Source organism: Cibotium barometz, chromosome 39 (genome assembly GCF_041138505.1).
Source record: "Cibotium barometz isolate CiBa-2024 chromosome 39, ASM4113850v1, whole genome shotgun sequence".
NCBI lineage: Eukaryota > Viridiplantae > Streptophyta > Polypodiopsida > Cyatheales > Cibotiaceae > Cibotium > Cibotium barometz.
In genome coordinates, this window is record NC_141084.1 from 36,838,881 (window position 1) to 36,859,145 (window position 20,265).

The 20,265-nt window shown below is 48.0% G+C and overlaps 1 protein-coding gene across 1 annotated transcript in view; it reads left to right on the forward strand.

Moving 5' to 3' along the window:
• Nucleotides 1–18,393, forward strand: part of LOC147616039 (squalene epoxidase 3-like) — a 45,802-nt gene extending 27,409 nt beyond the window's left edge. The window contains exons 3-8 of the mRNA XM_086778688.1: nucleotides 1,321–1,495; nucleotides 1,655–1,823; nucleotides 1,970–2,188; nucleotides 17,164–17,439; nucleotides 17,587–17,865; nucleotides 17,999–18,393. Of these exons, the coding sequence (XP_086634814.1) occupies nucleotides 1,321–1,495; nucleotides 1,655–1,823; nucleotides 1,970–2,188; nucleotides 17,164–17,439; nucleotides 17,587–17,865; nucleotides 17,999–18,109 (1,229 nt within the window). The 3' untranslated portion in view covers nucleotides 18,110–18,393. The remainder of the gene's footprint in view (nucleotides 1–1,320; nucleotides 1,496–1,654; nucleotides 1,824–1,969; nucleotides 2,189–17,163; nucleotides 17,440–17,586; nucleotides 17,866–17,998) is intronic.
• The last annotated feature ends 1,872 nt before the right edge of the window (nucleotides 18,394–20,265 follow it).

The window sequence follows — 20,265 nt, forward strand, 5'->3', positions numbered from 1 at the left end:
TCGGGTGTCTCGGCTATACCTGTGACTCGAATGTTGAGGCGGCGGGCATGCCTCATCTTCTCCTCCTCAATGGTGGTGTGAATGATTTGGTGTTCTTCCCTTTGAGTCTCCTCCCTCACTTCTTTACGGATGTTCTTCTTCACCACCTCAACCCATCCTGATTGCTTCGCTTTGATCTTTCCCTCCATGTCCTTTGTGATCTTCTTGGAGATCTCTTCTTTGATGGCCGTGGGAGTGTTGTCATTGATCTCCCCTTCTTCCTTCTCAGTCTTCTTGATGGCTACCATTTCCACTTTCAATGCACTCACCTCCTCCTTGAGTGCCATGTTCTCTTGTTCGAGGTTCGTGACCCGTGCTTCGAGAGCCATGATGTGCCGGTGTAGTTTGTTCTCCACCTCATTGAGGTTGGAATCGGATGTCTTCTTGTTCTCCTTGATTAGTGCCTTCATTGCCGTCTCGAGGGCCTCGAGTTTCTCTTGGAGACTCGGGGCCATTCCTCCAGATCACTCTGCAGTCCTTCCCACAGGCAGGGAGGACCTATTGCCATATGTGCACTTTGTGCTCCATCTTCTGGTTCTTATCATTCTTTTTTTGGCTGCCTCTTCTGGACTAGCATCTGAGAATGTCCATGGCATTTTATGCACATGACACTAGGGCTCATAAGGGGCCAGTTACCAGTGTCGGTCTTGCACCTACTGCACTGGTATGGCCACATGGCATCCAAGTGCGGGATGCACGTGACATGCCTCATTGCACACTTATTCAATGGCAACAAACAACTCTATTTCTGCAGCATAACAGTCTTGGCATCCATTTGTATTTTTCTGCATTCTTTGGCATTGTATCCTTTCTTGTTACAGTAAAAGCATTTCGTCTCTAAACCATCTAGCCTCCTAGGCCACCTTCCCGTGTGTATACGAGGACGTTGAGCGTGCTTGGGCTGCTCAAAGTGCCCTATCCAATTTGCCCAAATTGGGCCAATTCTCCTGAATTCCTCTATTCCCCCAAATTGCCCAATTTCCCTCAACATCATCCATCTCCCCCAAATTTTCAACTCCTAATTTTGTGGAGGCTCCTCAAATATTCCCAAATTCCCCTTATTTCTAGCAAGTTTTTTTGACATGTTGTTTTGGAAATGAATTTAGATAAAGCTCGACTATTTAAGCTTATATAAGCTAACCTCTAAGGTACCTAACATCATGCGGAACCACAATGTTCTGTACTGCACTTGTACCATACACAAACCATATGTGCCCTACGCAATGTATGGTTCCACCGCGTTGTGTGGCTTTTTAAACTATATGCTTGCCATGTGTGCAGATTGTGTGGAAACTATTGATGCCCAACGAGTGCTTGGATATGCTCTTTTCAAAGGGGGCAAGGATACAAAAGTGGGTTATCCTCTAGAAGGTTACGGAGTTGATGTTGCCGGACGGAGTTTCCATAACGGTCGCTTCATTCAAAGGATGCGAAACAAGGCTGCCAAGCTTCCAACGTAAGGAATTTGTCCTTGGACTTCCATACAAGTAGCAGTAATAATGTAGATTAGGGAAGATAACATTTCACCAATCATTTTGGTTTTGTCTTGAGCTTTACAACAGCATAAATGCCCACTTCTATGTCTTGCTAACAGCTCATAATTGTGCCTTGTTAGGGTCAAACTCCAACAGGGAACAGCTCTTTCCCTGATTGAAGTGGATGGTGTTGTAAAGGGTGTCAAGTATAGGATTGCTGGTGGAAGTGAATTGGAGGTGTATGCTCCCCTAACAGTAGTTTGTGATGGATGCTTTTCAAACCTCAGGCGCACGCTGTGTACATCCAAGGTCTGTGCGTTGCGTTATGTTGTGTTGTGTTCTGTTGTGTGTGTGTGTGAGAGAGAGAGAGAGAGAGAGAGAGAGAGAGAGAGAGAGAGAGAGATTGATTTCAAGGCTTATAAAGGTTTTCATGTGTGGTTGTATTGGGAATGCAGCCAGAAGTGCCTTCATGCTTTGTTGGACTGGTGTTAGAAAACTGTGAACTTCCTCATACAAACCATGGGCATGTCATCCTTGCCGATCCATCTCCTATCTTGTTTTATCCAATCAGCAGTACAGAAGTGCGTTGCTTGGTTGACATTCCTGGAGAAAAAGTACCCTCTATAGCTAGCGGAGAGATGGCCAAATACTTGAAGTCTGTGGTTGCTCCTCAGGTAAATATATTTAATCTCTAGCTGCTAAATGTTAGGCTGCAGAATGTTTGTTTTATGAGTCACTCTGAAAATTTTGGTGCTTATGCAACTTGGAAAAAGGGGACAGGAGAACAAGATAGATTGATCACCCCTTTGCACTGGGCTGCTGTCCAAAACAGCTGAAGAAGAGCGAGTGGGGTTTGGGAAGGGGGCACAAGTAGGTCCATAATAACTGCACAGTGAAAAAGCTTAGCTTGTTGTGATCCTCACTTTTAGTGGACAAGCTTTGTAAGACCTCTGTCTAAAGTGCAGGTGAATAACCGAAGCAAGGTAGCAACAGAAGACTTTAGAGAAGATCCTTGTACAGACAGATAACTAATTCTACTCTATTACATTAACTGGTAGCAAACAACTGTATCCATAATCTTGCCAAACTAAGGCCAAGGTTGAGCTGAAAGAAAAAGTTGTTGCCTGCAGCTCATGATAACGGCAGAGTCCGCAGCCGCAACTACCCGTGCAGATTTGCTGTTGATTCACACCACCCAGGTGACAGATCGCAGAAGACTGCTGTTGGGTTAGTTCACACAAAGTAGCTTGAGCACATTCTCCTCTCCCTCTTTCTCTATTTTCAAACCATGGTGGTATGGGACACCAAGGTTGACAGGCATGGATTTGTGATGGACGGTAGCCTTAGCCCTATGCTTGGGGGTGAAGGTGAAGCACGGAGCAAGCTTTTTGTAGGGTTCTTCTGTCAGAATATGCAGCGGAGATGAAGACAAGATCTGAAAACACTAGAGAAAGTGCACAGCAGAAAATGCAGAGAAGAGAGAGAGAGAGAGAGAGAGAGAGAGAGAGAGAGAGAGAGAAGCGTATAACTCTGCTATATACACAAGAGATCCCGGATACAAGAATAAGTGTGGGGGGGGCAAGGGGCCATTTTATATGGCCTCAAGAAGCCAGTCGGCCTGCTGAAAAACAGCCGACAGCAGCCATCTGTACAGCCCACGACCTGCTCCTCCTCCAGTCGGCCAGCAACTCCCAGTCGGCCAGCAGCAGATCAAGTCGGCCAGCACACAGGGGAAAGTTGGGGGCAGCAGGGTCAGTTGGCCAGCATCTGGACCAGCCAACAGGCACAGGACAGCCTCCCACACCAAGGAAAAATAGGGAAAAATATGGAGAGTGGGGAAAAACGAGAACACCTAAATCGGGCGGCACACCCATAACAGAGGCCCTGGTGTAAATATACAGACAAGAGATGACTGCTAACACCCCTTCAGCTCCTGGATGTGGAACCAACCCCAGTGAGTTGGAGTGCCGCCGGAGCATAGCCTGAGGTAGAGACTTCGTGAAGAGGTCCACCGCACTGTCCTCCGTTGAACAAAACTCTAGCAAGATGTCATCAACAACAATCTTTTCACGAACAAAATGCCTCTTGATGACCGCGGGTTCCACCAGTGGAAACCCAATCCCGCCAAGTTCTGCAACCTCACCACCTCGCAAGCAGCACCACAAGCAGCCTGGTACTCTGCCTCTGTCGATGAGAAGGCAATAGTTGGCTGCCTCTTACTGCTCCATGAAACCGCTCCTGAGCCAAGGGAAAAACTGTGGCCTGATGTCAAGGTCCTTGTGTCTTGCTCTCCTCCCCAATCTGAGTCACTCCAACTTCGGAGTCTGACTCCATCCATCAATTCCCCTCTTGTGTAAAAGAGTCCAACTGGCAACATCCTTAGCATGCTACAGAAACCACAAGATACGCAATCCTGTCTCCCAAAGAGTCCTTTGCAAACATGAGCTCAACAGCCTCATCAGGAAGCTCCCGTCCAATCTGGTATGCATCAACCAAGGCAATGAACCATTTTGCTTCCGAGTCAAGGAGGCATCATACAGCTCACAAGGATCAACAACTGTTACGGTGGGATGCCAAGTCCTGGAAACCTGCTACAGACCACTCAAGGCCTTCGAAAACCTGTAAACCACCCCCTTTGAATCCGGAACCACAAAGCTTGGAGAATGTGCAACATCCATCTCCTCCTGCAAGTAATCAACTGCCACCCGCTTGGCCTTCCAATAGGTCCCCATGGAAAGAGCTTCCTCAACTACAGGAGTTTCTTTGTCCCAATCGCTACTTAAGTGGCCATTACGAGACTGCCACTCTTCACAAAACTGAGGACCTGGGAGAGAGAGTGCTGAAAGTTTGTAAACTCCATTCTCCACTCCGCCTTTCCAAACTACCTGGCCTGTTGCTTTGTCCTAGAGAGCAACAAAATGCTCATCAAACTCCACCCGTATGCTAGCCTTGCAAACCTGATGCACTGACAACAGATGAAAACCAAGTGATGGAACATACAACACTTGGGAGGAATGCTTCCCCCCTGCCATCGGGAACTATCTCCAACCTGCCCTCACTATGAAGTGGGATAGTGGATGTATCCCCAATAAGGATGTGACCGGAATACCTGCAATGATCCTGTAAAGCATAGTCATAGGGGACGGAAGGGACGGACTGTTGGAACGGAGGGGCGTCGAGTCGGGACGGTTCAGGAACGGGGACGGCAGGGGACGGTCGGACGTCCCCCCTGGAGGCGTCTCTCACAAGGGACGGTGAAGGGGATGGCAATAGGAACGGGGACGGCTGTGGGGGACGACAGTAGGAATGGGGATGACAGGGAGCCATTCTAGTCATGGGCCTTTAGCCTTGGCCCATAGGCCTTGAGGCTTTGAGGCTTTGGGCCTTGGCCTCTTGCTTGCCTCCCTGAGCCCTCCCTATAAGAAGACACACACACACACACTTCCTCTCACATTTCAAGCTTTATCTTCACACACACACACACACTCTCTCTCCCTCAAGCGGCAAGCCTCAAGGGCCAAGGTCTCAAGTTTCAAGCTCTCACACAAGCAAGCTGTACTATGTAGCCTCTCAACACACACACACACACCCACCCATCCTCACACTCAAGTTCTCCCTCAACTTTCAAGGCTCAAGCCTCACTCTCTCTCTCTCTCTCTCTCAAGCTATCAAGTGACAAGGAGGCATCCATCATCCATGGCATCCTCCTCGTGGTGGCAGTGGCTCTTCAAGTTCCAACTACCCGTAGAAGGACGACGGGATGGACATGGTGGGATGAGGTCAATCACACCCCATCCCCTCATGGAGGTGGTGCACAGCCATGGACATGCAAGCTTTGCCTGTATAGGCGAGTGGGTGGTACTGACAAAGTAATTTTTAAGTGCCGTTCCTACCTCCCCCGTCCCCGTCCCCGTCCCCCGTCCCTTGTGACTATGCTGTAAAGCCATGCGGGAAGGAGTCATGTGCTTGGAAGCATCACTGTCTAGAATCCACTCCCGAGTATCCATAGCGGAGAGTCCTCCACCCTCCTCCCTGCACGAAGAAGATGAAACACCGGTGTCCATAATCTCTAGGTGCACAAAAGCTGGAGTCTTCATGGTCGCTGATGAGGATTCTGCACCCTTCTTGGTGATCCGCTTAGGACACTGCCTGTAATAGTGGCCTTTCTCGCCACAATCATTACAGGTCCTCTCTACCTTCAGTTTCTCTCGGTCTGAGTCGGGCTTCTTCTTAGAAGACTTCTCCGATGAAGCCTTCCCTTTGCCCTTGTTGTTACGGCCCTTCGACTGTTGGCCAGTTAAGGCCTCAGAACCGCCGTCCTGTGAAGGGTTCGTGAATCTTTCCTCTTGGTCCAAGACCATGGGCACAAGCTCCTCCCATGTGATGGTGTTGAGCCTGTCACTGGTAATCAACGAAGAGTAAAAGATTGAGTATTGAGAGGGCAAATGTGGCAGCAACGTTATGGCCATATCCTCCGATGATATCTCTTTCCCTGCCTGGAGAACTTCCTGCTGAAGAGCTTGCAGCGTATTGATGTGCTCCCACATTGTCGACGATTTTGTAGGATTCATCACCCGCATCTGAACTTCCAAGGAGATCCTCTTCATGGGCGATACCCTGTTGTAGAGAGAAGCCAAATGTTGCCAAATACCTCTGGCCAGCGTCATATGCTTGATATGATTGATTACCTGTGGTGTGCAATTGAGGAAGATGAAAGAACGGACTCTGGCATCGACACGATCCCATAATTGCGCCTGTGCCTCTCGTTCCTTCTGAATAGAGGGTAACTCCCCTTCCTCTAACTCCGGCCGTGGAACCCCAACAACAATGAAATCAACAAGGTCATAAGACTCAAAAACAGATTCCATCATTACCTTCCATATGCCGTAGTTGTTCCCTTCCACTTGATGGTCCACTGGGAACGTGGGGACGTGCTTCTCAGCCATCTCAAGTAAATCTGCCGTTGCGGGGGTGTAACTGAAAAGGGAGGGTGGGTGGGAAAAAATGAAGAACTAAACCTGCAAGTGGCTGTCCAGCAAATCAGCCCGCCTTCCGCTTGTGTCTCGTCCTTAAATCAGCAACACAAACAGCCCCCCTCTTTCTCACACAATTCCCAAGATCTTCCAAGAGCCTAGAGCTCTAATACCATGTCAGAATATGCAGCGGAGATGAAGACAAGATCTGAAAACACTAGAGCAAGTGCACAGCAGATAAACGCAGAGAAGAGAGAGAGAGAGAAGCGTATAACTCTGCTATATACACGAGATCCCGGATACAAGAACAAGTGTGGGGGGGGCAAGGGGCCATTTTATATGCCCCCAAGAAGCCAGTCGGCTTGCTGAAAAACAGCCGACAGCCATTTGTACAGCCCACGACCAGCAGCAGATCAAGTCGGCCAGCACACTGGGGAAAGTTGGGGGCAGCAGGGTCAGTCGGCCAGCATCTGGACCAGCCAATAGGCACAGGACAACCTCCCACACCAAGGAAAAATAGGGAAAAATATGGAGAGGGGGGAAAAATGAGAAAACACCTAAATCGGGCAGGCACACCCACAACAGAGGCCCGTGTAAATCTACAGACAGGAGATGACTGCTAACATCTTCATCGCTTTTATTAAGGTTTTGTGTGAAAAGAAGGTATTCCGTTGAATCGCTTTTGCTAGGGTTTTGATGCATACTCTAGAGATAGCTAGGGTTTTGATGTTGTTGCATGGAAAAGGTTGTGGTTCATTGAAGGAGCAGAAGAGAGAAGTATTGTGGTTTTTATGTTTTTTTGGTGTATATGCGCTGTGCACATTAGCTGTTGCATGTAGTCATGCTTGAAAGTTGAGATCACTGTTCAGGACTTATAGCGAAAAACGTGGAAGGGGGGGTTTTGAGCATATAGGTGTATGCACAGATGCAAGAGCTCGAATGCAGGTTATTGTTGGCAAGCTGATGGGACTGCATATCCATAGGCTGTAGGGGGGTTGTGCGCACAAAGGCAGAAGCATGCGCATGAGCAAAACCACAAGCCTTGGGCAGAAGAATGGCCTTCAAAGCAGCTATAATTTGATGTGCATAGGTCGAAAGGAAGCCTGGGCCGCCCATGCAGTACATAGGTGTGGTCGTACGTGTCTCGAGGAGAGACGACAGTGTAAGGTGATCGACGGGCAAGAGCATGGACGGCGATGGCTGGTAGGCACACACAGGGATGCGATGCATGTGGAAAACGCAGTTGCGCCCAGAAAAGCACATATAGAGGATAGAAGTGCCATGTTATTGTTTCATTGAAGCCTAAGGTTATTTTTAAAAACCTCAGGTTGGTGTTTTAGATAAAAAAGCATATATTTTTTTGAAAACACGATTTCAGAAAAAATTAGCATATGAATTAAAGTAAAAGCATGCTTTTTGTCTGTTTTATTTCCGGCCGTTCCTATAAATAAAAACCAAGCCCCTCTCCCTTCATATTTGTGTGAAGACTTTGAAGACTTGAAGCGTTGGAGCTTGGGAGTATGAACCGACACCCCTTCTCGTTTTGTGATGCAAGACCCTAGATTTCCACTTTCTGTCGTGAGAATACAGACCTACCTCTATTTCTGCTTCTTTCCTCTTCCATGGCGACTCTTGTGTGCTTAGAATGAGGACATGAGAATGTCCTGGAGTATGAAGGGGCAATGGAGTGTGTGGAAAAGGTTCAATCAGATACCCAATTGGTTAAGCTTCATGAGGAGATGCAACTTTTGAAGGATCAGCTTATGCTCTTGCCAACGAGCTATGGCAAATCCAACTCTTCGGGCGATCCTTAGTTCGATAGGACCTTCTTTTACCCCTGATATGCTTGGGGGCGATGAGGAGAAGACCCAAGAGTGAGTCGACTTTTGGTTGAGCCAATGAAATATTCACTTTGAATTCCATCCTTTTCCAAATAAGTAGAAGATCTAGATGGCACAAGGTTTCTCCAAAGGAAAGGCCTCGACTTGGAGGAATTTGAAGCAGATGAACCGATTTGGAGGGAAAATTCGGGGCTAATTTTGTCAAGTCGGAGGATGGGTTTGACATCATTGCCAAGTTCATGGAATCAGAGATGAAGGAACATGACTTGCAACACCTATTTGCTCGTGCTACACACATGGATCCTCACACTGTGTGGGTTTTTGGTGCAAGGCTTAGCTCCAGATTATAAGCTGGAAGTTAGATGGAATCATAGTAAGACTTTGTAGGAAGCCATCTTATTTGCAAGTTTTTTGATGACACAATGGCCAGTTCCAATCAGAACATCTCGAAGACTACCACTACCAACAAAGGATAAACACAAGTTTTCTCCTGAGAGGACCATCCACAACCCAAAGACCAATCCATAGAAGCCACTACCAAAGAACCTGAAGAACATTCGTGAGGGTAGGTGAAACCGGCCTTTAGAAATCTGACGGGCAGTGAAACAAACATTTGCACACAAAACACTTCATCACCCATGGGGACCTGCGAAAGGAAACAAACAGGTGGAGCTAGTGAGTACAAAGTACAACTTGTAGAATCCTCTACCAATAGGATCCCTCGAAGCTTTCACCCAGGACTTCCAAATAAGAACTCTCTTTATTACAGCAAAGCATTTCATAGAGAAGGCACACCTGTACAACACCTCCCTGCTTGAAAAGGTCTTCTCCATCGCTACCATGGATCCCTCAAACCCTTTCCCAAACAGCAGTAGGGCTGTACCAAACCATATGTCCTTCCTATAGTCTCAGGTTGCATGTAACCTCGAGAAAACTACAACCTGTTCACATGAATCCAGAGACATGCTTTCCACATGAAACCACAGACCTGTATCCGATAAACCAAAGACTTGTATCCCATAACCATAGGCCTGTTTCCTCGATACCAAAATCCTGTTTCCTCTCGAAAACCAATGTCCTGTTTCCATGACAGATATACAATCAAATCATGGTTGCCAAAACCTAGAGAGAGAAAGATAGAGGAAGTGTCAAGCAATCCTTGAATACACATAGGTCCAAGACGAAGAGCAACAACACATCTCTTCCAAGAACATCATCCTGTGCATCTTAGCTTGATCCTCTGTATCCCAATCTCATAAACAAGGCCTTCAATCCATGATGAGAGAGCAATATCCAGGCACCAGGGCCTGTAATCCATGATACCAAAGTTCGCCTGCTTGGCTACTTCCACACACGCAGCCCAACAGATGCGCCACACAAAAGCACGAACGCCCATAGCACAGAGGTGCGCCCAACAACAGCCCACGTGTGCTTTTGCGATAACCTGGATGTGACTCCTGCAAACTTGCGTAGCCACACCATCCAGCCCACGTGGCAGCATGGCGTATGGTTCTGGTGCTCGCCTGGCTGATGTCCACATATGCAGCCCAACGCAACCCCTTTGGCGCTCGCAGCCCACCTGGCTGTTTCCATATGCGAAGCAGCCTTGCTGCTCGCATTCCGCTTGGCGCTTGTCCCAGCTGACTCCCGCCTGACTGCAGCCCATGTGCACAGCAGCGCCCGACTGGCTATAGCCTATGTACGCAGCAGCGCCTGGTCACCCGTACGCACAGCCGCCTGGTCACCCGTACGCACAGCCACCAGGTCCAAGGTGATGTGCCCGTATATACCACGTGCCAGATCGCGCTCAAGGGGATGCGCCATACTCCATGCACCACCCTTCGCCTTTTTATAAAGATCCGATTCGCTTTCTCAAAAACGCCAAAAGCAAAATATCAAAAACGCATGCTTTAAAATAAATAAATAAATAAAATATATGTATATATATATATATATACATATACATATATATATATATATACATATATATATATATACATATATATATATATATATTTTAAGTCATCTAAGGTTTTAAAACCTTATAAACTCAAAACTCCCTTTTGTCCCCTTTCACACTTGGGCTGGCCACACACATATGGGTTTCCTTTTCATATCCATACGGATGCCATTCACATTGTCCATCCCGTGCCCGTGCCCGTGCCCGTACCCACCTGCTCACTGTCCAGAGGGAAAAACACAGGGTCGTAACAGTAGGTGCTTCAATTGTAACTAGAAGGGTCATCTTCAAAAGTTGTCCTCAAAAAGGTGATTATGACCGAGGGTAAGGCTGCGAACGTGACAGAGACTACTACTTCTACATAGTTATAGTTATTTCCTTTCTTAATCTTAGTTGTTGATCTTAGTTTTTTTGATTGTAACCTTAGTTTAGCAGTCTATTGGCCCATGATCTTATCTATGTTGAAGATGGATCATCCCCCAGAAAGCAGCCGTGTGCATAACTGCGGGGCAAACCAAATATCTAACATTTAGCACTCGGTTCTTGTAAATGGGCTTGGAAGCACTGCCTCTTTGGTTGGGCGAGGGCTGCATATCCTCTCACTAGGCGTGAGTGGACTGTGAGTCACATGGTAAAAGGTCAGGCCAGAAAATGCGATCCCCCAAGTGAACATATGATTTGACCCCTCCCCCCTGTCCCAAATTGTCTATGATCTGTAACCCTTGAGATGCTGAAAGTTAGACTGTGTAAAGAAAGAGAAGAACAAAATATGCTACATACTATGTTGCACAAAAGGCCTTAAAGCCATCCGAGAGAGAGAGAGAGAGAAATGAAATGATATATTAATGTCTCTAAGAGGCCATAATGGCCTATGAGACCAAAACTGAGAGTACATCTGAAGTTGGTGTCTCCTAGTAATAAGTAAGACTCCTAGATGATACTAAGTAGAAAATACTGGAAAATGTATATCAAGTAGGTCCATGTATGCGGATTAGTTGAAGTGCTGCCCTCTCCTCAGATCAAGTATCTCCGCCATGGGGCTGTCTAGAATGGAGAGGTCGTAGAAGCGAGGTAGGCGCCTCCGATACTGAGCAATAATGGCTCTGATCTGGCGATGGTGAGGATGCCGTAGTCGGGATCTTGGTGGGCGTGGTCGACGAGCACGACATAAGACAACTGCTCTATCAGTGGTGACTCCTTGGGAGCGTGGCTGGTGCCTTGATGGCCTAATGGAGGAGGTATCAGGAGGTGTGTGGGCTGGGCTGCTAGTGCTTGTGCTGATGCCAAAGAAATATGTCAAGATCCTCTATCTAGGTACATCATGGCTCAGTCTCCTGTCTGCCAAGAGTTTCTCTCTGTCTCCTGAGCTAAAGTAGGAACAATCCCAGGCATCTCTGATCCTCCATGACCCTGCGTAACGGCCCAAAATTCTCTTGGAAGAGTCAGTGATATCTCTCTCGGATCTCATAATAGATTGTACATCGGCAAATGTAGTGCTCCTCTGTCTCTGCCTCCTGGTAGCATAATTGACAAATGCGGTCATCCGAGATATGATGTACATATCGCCGTGTCTCAATCCGCAGCTGGTGTGATGAGGTCCGGATCTGTATTGCACAACGTATCCCATGTGATAGGTGTACATCCATGAACGCCGGGCGGGTGATAAAATCATCTGGTGAGAGGTGTAGAAAATGGCTCTTGTAATGAGCCATTTTCGTGCCCAAGGGCTCGAGGGGACTAGTCCATGTCCTCTCTGTGTCCACTCTAATGATATCCCATCCTAATCACACGGTTCTGCTCTGAGCGGGTGAGATCCAAAAATGGACAATCCAGACTGTACTGAAAGGGTGGTAGTGCCTCTATCTGCCAACCATGTAGGTCAAACCATGATCTCATTTGAGCATACCAGCAATGAGTATCTCCATCCTTTGCCAACTGTATGGTTGAGGTCAATGCCAATTGGGAGTACCTCTGCTGAGGGAGCTCCCATAGCCGATGTAAAAAGGTAACTGCCTGGAGTAGGGCCTCGGTCACTACTGGTGCGGCACCCAGCTCAGCCCAAACAATCTCATGTGGTACTAATGATTTGCTCTAAATCATGCGGGCAATCATCATAATCAGTGGTATTTGCCTCCATCCCTCATCCGTCCCTCTCTGAGATCTGTGATGTATGCTCGGCCCCCAAATAGGAGCTCCGTACAGGAGGGTCGGTGTGACAAGTGTATCAAATAGCCACAATTTGGTGCGCGGCTCCTGAAACTGTATGTGTGCACACCTGCCTCTCAAGTGCCCCCAAGGCTGCATGCCCTCCAGCTAATCTAGCTTTTGTTGCCTCCTTCAGGGAGAAACGCGGTCCTGTGAAAGTAACTCCCAAGTAGACATATGACTTGCTGTACTCAACCGGCTCCCCTTGGAAAGTGAACTGAGGCTCTGATATCGTCACCCATGCCTGTGTGGTGTTAAACACCATAACCTTGGTTTTCCCAAGGTTCACTGTTAGATCTCTTTTCGCACAGAATGCCTGTAATGCATCCAGGTGTCTCTGTAATCCCTCCGGAGAGTTTGAGATTAGAACAATATCATCCGCATATAACAAGATGGGTTATCAACACTTGTTACGACCCTGTGTTTTTCCCTCTGGACAACAAGCAGGTGGGCACGGGCACGGGCACGGGCACGGGATGGACAGTGTGAAAGGCATCAGTTTGGATATGAAAAGGAAACCCATATATGGTGGCTAGCCCAAGTGTGAAAGGGGACAAAAAGGATTTTTAAAGTTTGTAAGGTTTAATAAACCTTTGAAGGCTTAAAATATTATTATATTTTTAAGCATGCGTTTTGCTGATTGCTTTTGGCGTTTTTGAAAAGCGATCGCCTCTTTATAAAGGTGGAGGGTGGTGCATGGAGCAGCGGGCATCCCCTTGAGGTGGTCGCCGTGTGGAGTCAGCACTGCTACGCATGGGCTACCAGGCGGCTACCAGGCTGTTGTGCAAGGGCTACAGCAGGGCGAGCTGCGCATGAGCTACAGGCGGCGGGTGTTGCTGCTGCTCATGGGTTCCAGGCAGGTGCAGCTGCGCATGAACTACAGCAGGGTGCTGCTGCGCAAGGGCCTCAGGGAGGCCAGGTGGCTGCTGCACACATGGGTCAGGCGGCTGCTGCACACAGGGAGGCCAGGCGGCTGCTGCACACATGGCCAGGCCGGCTGCTGCGCGCATGGGCTACAGGGTGCTGCTGCATGCATAGGCTACAGGCAGGCGGGCTACAGTCAGTTAACGGGGGCCAGGTGGGCTGCAGCCAATCAGGGCAGCCAGGCGGGTATCAGGTGGAGGCTCTCTACGCCAGGTAGTTGCACGAATGGACATGTAAGGGCTTCAGCCAGCTACGGGCGCAAGGCGGGAGACTCTCTACAGCCAGTCGGGCAGCCAGAGGGACTGCAGGCGGCCATAGAGGCGCAAGGGCTGAACAACACGCTTGACTCTATCTCTCTCTTGGAAGGTGGTGAGCTGAAGGAGGCGCGGAGGGGCTAACAGCCTCAAGGGGTCTCTCTCTCTCTGTCTCTCCGCAAGCAGGTTTTGTTGATGAGAATAGGATGCAGAGGATCAAGCTACATATGCACAGGATGATGTTCTTGGAAGAGATGTGTGTTGCTCTTCGTCTTGGACCTATGTGTATTCAGGGATTTCTTGACACGTCCTCTATCTTTCTAGGTTTTGGCAACCGTGTTTTGATGGTATATCTATCATGGAAATAGGACATTGGTTTTCCCAAGAGGAAACACGACTTTGGTATCGAGGAAACAGGCCTATGGTTTATGAATACAGGTCTATAGTTTATCGGATACAGGTCTTTGGTTTCATGTGGAAAGCATGTCTTTGGATTCATGTGGACAGGTTCTAGTTTTCTCGAGGTTACATGCAAGCTGTGACTATAGGAAGGACATATGGTTTGGTTCAGCCCTACTGCTATTTGGGAAAGGGTTTGAGAGATCCATGGTAGCGATGGAGAAGACCTTTTTCAAGCAGGGAGGTGTTGTACAGGTGTGCCTTCTCTATGGAATGCTTTGCTGTAATAACGAGAGTTCTTATTTGGAAGTCTTGGGTGAAAGCTTCGAGGGATCCTATTGGTAGAGGATTCTACGAGTTGTACTATGTACTCATATTTGATCAAGTAAAGAAATACCGCAAGGGGCGCCATTGCGTTTTGGGGCCAATCGGTGTCCTTGTACTATTTGCAGGAGCACTCTAGCTCTCCTTGTTTGTTTCCCTTTTCTAGGTTCCCATGGGTGATGAAGTGTTTTATGTGCGAGTGTTTGTTTCACCGGCCGTCAGATTTCTGAAGGCCGGTTTCAACACCCCTGCCAAGCATGCCCCTGGGCCTCCCAATCTGTCTACATAATTGGAGACCACATCAATGTACAATCCAAAGAGGGTGGGTGATAGCGGGCATCCCTGCTTCACCCCTATCGTGGTGGGCACCTTATCGGATAGTCCGCCTGGAGCTCAGACTTTACCTGTCATCACAGACTCATACAAAGCATATATCCCCCACTACATATCCTCAGGTACCTCAATGTCATGCAATCTGTGCATAAGCTTGGCATGTGGTACGGTATCAAAGGCTTTGTGGAAGTCCACAAAGCAGCAATATATCCTTCTCTTCTGTGCCTTGCCCTCTTCAGTAAGTGCCCGAAGTGTCAGTATGTGATCCAATGTAGTAAATCCTCTCTTGAAGCCGGCCTGTCGTTGTGCTCGATGACCATGCCTCTCTGCCCAGCGGCTCAGCTCTAACTCCAATATAGAGCCATATAGTTTGGCCAAGTAATGACCAATCATGATCGTCCTATAGTTGCCCGGTACCATGGGGTCCCCACTCTTAAAGAGTGGTACAATGATATGCTTTGTCCAACTTGTCGAGAAACCTCACAAATGGCATGATTAAACACATGTACGATTAGTGGAGCCAAAGTATCGCGCGCATATGAGAACTGCTTTCCAACCAGCCCATCATGATCCTGTGCCTTTCCATTCTGTAACCTGTCTATTGCATCTAGCACCATCCACATAATAAAAAAGGTGCTGCTAGTTGGTCTAGCTCCCAGTGGAGGGGGGGTGGGGGGTGTCTTGGTGCATCATACAGCTCTCCAGCATAAGCATGCCATGCCTCGGGTGTAGTAATCAGAGACTAGCCAGGTAGGCTCGTTTCTTCCTACGCATAAGGCGCCGAAAGATCATCTTGGCCTGTCTATGCGTGTGAGTCCCAATGGCAATCTCACGCTGTAGCTGTGCCCGTGTCTCGCAACACTCATCATCATACCAAGTGTTCTGTGGGGCAGTGCTTGGGAGGGGGGGAGGGGGCGGGGGTTAGTAGAAGGGATCATAGTGCAGGGAAACACATATGAGGCGGATGCATGTAGTACACCTGCCAATCCTCTCGTAATCTCGTCCAGAGGGCGCTATGCGGGTCTAAAGCAAACAAGCCATCAGCTACTGCATCTCGGTAAACCCCAACTGTCTCACGTGTAAATTGATATCTCGGGTACCTAGGTAGATGAGTGATTGGCCCCTCTCTTAGGGGTCTACCTACTAGTGTGAAACTCAGGTATGCATGATTGGTTGCTATGCCAATGGGCTGACTGGAAATCGTGAAACCCCGCACATCAGTTATCAATGAAGGAGATCCCATCAAGTAGTCCACTGTGCTCGCTCCCCCTTTTGGAGTTCCAGTGTGTGAGAGCATCTGATCCCTGCCATCTTGATAGGCCATTGTATATGACCAATCCATGTGCACTCCCGAGTGTGAGAAAATGCGTGCCATAATCTGTAATCTCCCCCTCATCCTGATTCCTGTGCTGATCTCTGCAACCCTACATCCTCTGCCGTGATTTGCCGGTACATAGCCTCTTGAGTATCATACAGCTCTGTCTGCTCTGTGCTTGTACGTGCAATAGAGTCTCCCAATAGTAGTATGTCTCCCATGTTGGCAAACCTCATGATATCATCATATAGTGGCGTATAGGGCGACTCTCCTGATGGTGCAAACTTGGAGTGGGCTGGGGGGAAGTAGCATACCGCCACATATAGCTCGCGGAGCCCCTCTCTGCATACTCGGACCCACATGTACGTCGCATCTGCACCTCTATGTACCACATATATTTTGTCACGAAGCTCCTCCCTGAAAAGTATTGCCACCATAGTCATAGGGAATGGGCATTTTTAGACTCGGGAATGTGGGGGATGGCAGCATCTTCCCGTTCCCATTCCCGTCCCGTGTCACTCTATAGTCACATGGAATGGCCATTCTCAATCTTTTCCGTCCCCGTTCCCCGTCCCCGTTACGCATCCCATGTGACTATGATTGCCACTCCTCCAGATCCTCTGGTACCTCCCACTGTGCGTTTCTTAGGGCGGAACACTGATTCCCATCTATAACCTTGTACGTCAGGAAGCCTCTTGTTTGTGCGCTGATGGGTCTCCGTATACATGGCAATATCACTGTGTCTGAAAGTATCCTCAAAGTATCCTGCATCTGTTCTAAGGGCTCCATTGCAATTCCACACCGTGAATCGCAAGGTCTCATAGGCCGGGCCTCCTCTCCGTAATGATGACGAGAGAGAGAGAGAGAGAGAGAGAGAGAGAGAGAGAGAGAGTTGTGCAAGCTAGCCTTCATATCAGTGTAAATGGAGACCACAAACTAGTTTTACGAAGTCCGCTGGAAACCACCAAATTTGACCTCCGCACTTCGATTTATTGTGATCACTGAAATGTTTCGAAGAGAACTTGCATTTTTTCTTCATTGTAGTAAGCATTGAGTCTGGGGTGATTGGAGTCTGGACAGTTCGTAATTTTTTTAAAGAAGCACATTGTTGGCTCTGACAGGTACCAGAGCAGTTGCAAACAGCATTTTTGGCTGCAGTGGAAAAAGGCAACATACGGTCAATGCCGAACAAAAGCATGCCTGCTTTTCCTGTTCCAAGGCCCGGGGCACTTCTTATGGGAGATGCTTTTAACATGCGACACCCTTTAACAGGAGGGGGAATGACAGTTGCCTTGTCAGACATCGTACTTCTTAGAAATTTGCTACGGCCATTGAGTAGCTTGCATGACACTTTGGCATTATGTGACTATCTTGAAAAGTTCTACACATTGCGCAAGGTATGGGGCTCTAATTTTATTTTCAGTGGACTCCTGGTGCTTTGAGATTGCTACCATTTTTTCTTTACATACACATGCATGAGATGCAGGTTGGAATGGGTTGTGTATCTTTACCCCTAACAAATTTTGTCTTGCTTTTTCCTGTAGCCGGTGGCTTCAACCATAAATACTTTAGCTGGTGCTCTTTACAAGGTTTTCTGTGCGTCACCTGATTTGGCCATGATAGAGATGAGGCAGGCCTGCTTCGACTACCTGAGTTTAGGAGGAGTATTTTCAACTGGACCAGTGGCTCTTTTATCAGGCCTAAATCCACGTCCAATGAGCTTGGTAGCACATTTTTTCGCTGTGGCAATCTTTGGTGTGGGTCGCCTATTGGTGCCATTTCCTTCACCAAACAAGTTGTGGCTTGGAACGCGACTGCTCATGGTTTGTTTTTGCAGCTTGGCATTCTAGAAGTAAGAATTTACAGATTCATTTAGTGATTGATTTCTGAGGTATGGTTGGACTAACTTCTTTTTTTTTCCTTTGGGGGGGGGGGGTGGTGGGAAATTCTCTCCAGGGAGCTGCGAATATCATATATCCAATTATCAGGGCTGAGGGCGTTAGGCAGATGTTCTTGCCCAACACAGTTCTCGCGTATTATAAAACACCACCTTCGAAATCAATGTAATCTGCTGATCAAATCTGTCATGATTGAATTTACGACATACTATGCATAATGGAGTTGATAGTTATATAGTCTTGTGGGTTGACTACCATGAGTATATAACATGCACGTTCCTAAAAGGTGAATTTGGGCATGTTCTTGGATTCATCTAGGTATATATATACAGTTGTGTTTGCTGCCATAAATTTTCATTATTGTAACTGTGCTTGATGGGGCATACAACAACTAGGATAGGAGAATTATTTGTATTTTTAGAGGTCATCCCTACTCTCTTTTTCAGTTGTACATTATCCAGAGGAGTTCCCTGTTACTTCACGTCCTCATCACGCGTGTGGTGGTTCCTTTTTGTAGAACTGGTCTTCTTTGTGGCATGTTATACATATGTAATTTCTGAGGTTTGATTATAAGAGTGTGAGGTGCAGGGGTGAGGTTGATCATCAGAGTGAGATTGTCGTCCTTATCTTACCTATCCACATCACACGCCGTCATGTGGGTCTTACCCTAAACATGTACAGCGCATGTCCTTGCACGACTAATGCCCAACAGTTGCAAAAGCACCAACACAGAGTTCTGTTTTCTGTACACCTAATCTCTCTCTCTCTCTCTCTCTCTCTCTCTCTCTCTCTCTCTCTCTCTCTCTCTCCAACTCTATAACTCTCTCTTTCTTTCTCTCTCTCTCATGTGCGCCTGCTGAGATGTGCGCCTCTCTCTGATATGCGCCTGCTGAGATGACCTGCACGCCTCTGCTCTATGCGCACCCACCTGCACGCCTCTGCCCGCCTCTCTGCTCTACTCTGTGCACACCTCTGTAGCCCGCCTCGCTGCTCTGTGCGCACCCACCTGCGCACCTCTGCCCGCCCCTCTGCTCTACTCTGTGCGCACCTCAGCAGCCCGCCTCGCTGCTCTGTGCGCACCCACCTACGCACCTCTGCCCGCCTCTCTGCTTTGATTTGTGTGCAGGCAGCTGCCTCCCGTTTCACACCCACCCTTGCTCAGGCCCCCAAGGCAGCAACTAGGGGAAAAATGTCTCAATCCCTAGAGGGAGAACAGGATGGTGAGACAACCTTCACACCCCCACGAAGGCACCAAATGCCTACCGCAGAAGACTAAGGGAAGGGATCATGTCCCCTGGCTCACGAAGGCTTGCGAAGATGGCCCGACGAGATGAGGCCCTTTATGAGGAGATACAGTTGCACATAAGGATAGAGATGAAAACCATGCGACAAGAGCTTGAAAAGGAATGGACCGAGGAGATGCATGCCCAAAGGAAAATGATATACAAAACGCTGAAGGAAGAGATATATGCCCAATTGAAGGGAGAAATGCAAGCCCAAGTACGGGTTGAGATGGAATTAGCCCAAGCCTTGATGCACACGGAAATGAAAAAAGAGATGCAGAAATGGAAGGATGACATGCTCCGGGAGATTGGCACAGCAGTTGCATCGTACGAAGGCACTTTGAAGACACTGACCGCGAAAAAGACATCATAGAAATGCAAAACACTTTGGAATCATGTAAGGCAAAAGTCGTTGCAAGTGAGAAGGAAATGCATTCATGGGCTGAAATTGCCAGTGCCACAAAGAAACAAATTGAGGAAGTCAACCCATGGGTTGAAGTAGTAAAAAGCAAAAGGATACACCAGTCACTAAAGTAGAGGTGATGAATGCTACATTAGAAGAGGAAGCCAAGAGACGGGCACGTGCCCTACATGTACGCGTAGTTGGGTGGGAAGATAAGGGAAATCCCCAAGAGGATGCAAAAGCTCTTGCAACAAAAATTGGAGCCACTGATGTACCCATTACCGGAGCATGGCGAGTAGGCAGAGATGAAACTAGGGCGAAGATATTGATCATCAGGTTTGGTGACTTGGAGAAGAAGAAGGCCTACCTCTCCAAAAGGATGGCCCTAAAGGGGGACCTTACACCAGCACAGATAGCACACAGGAAGAAACACATGCCGCGTGTGCTTGAGTCAAGGAAAGAGGGGAAATGGGTGGTATACAGAGATGGCCGAGTCATCATTACGGAGAGGAGGCCCGCTTGACGGTGCGCGGCATATGAGACCTTGCGATTCACGGTGTGGAATTGCAACGGAGCCCTTAGAACATATGCATGATACTTTGAGGATACTTTCAGACACAGTGATATTGCTATGTATAC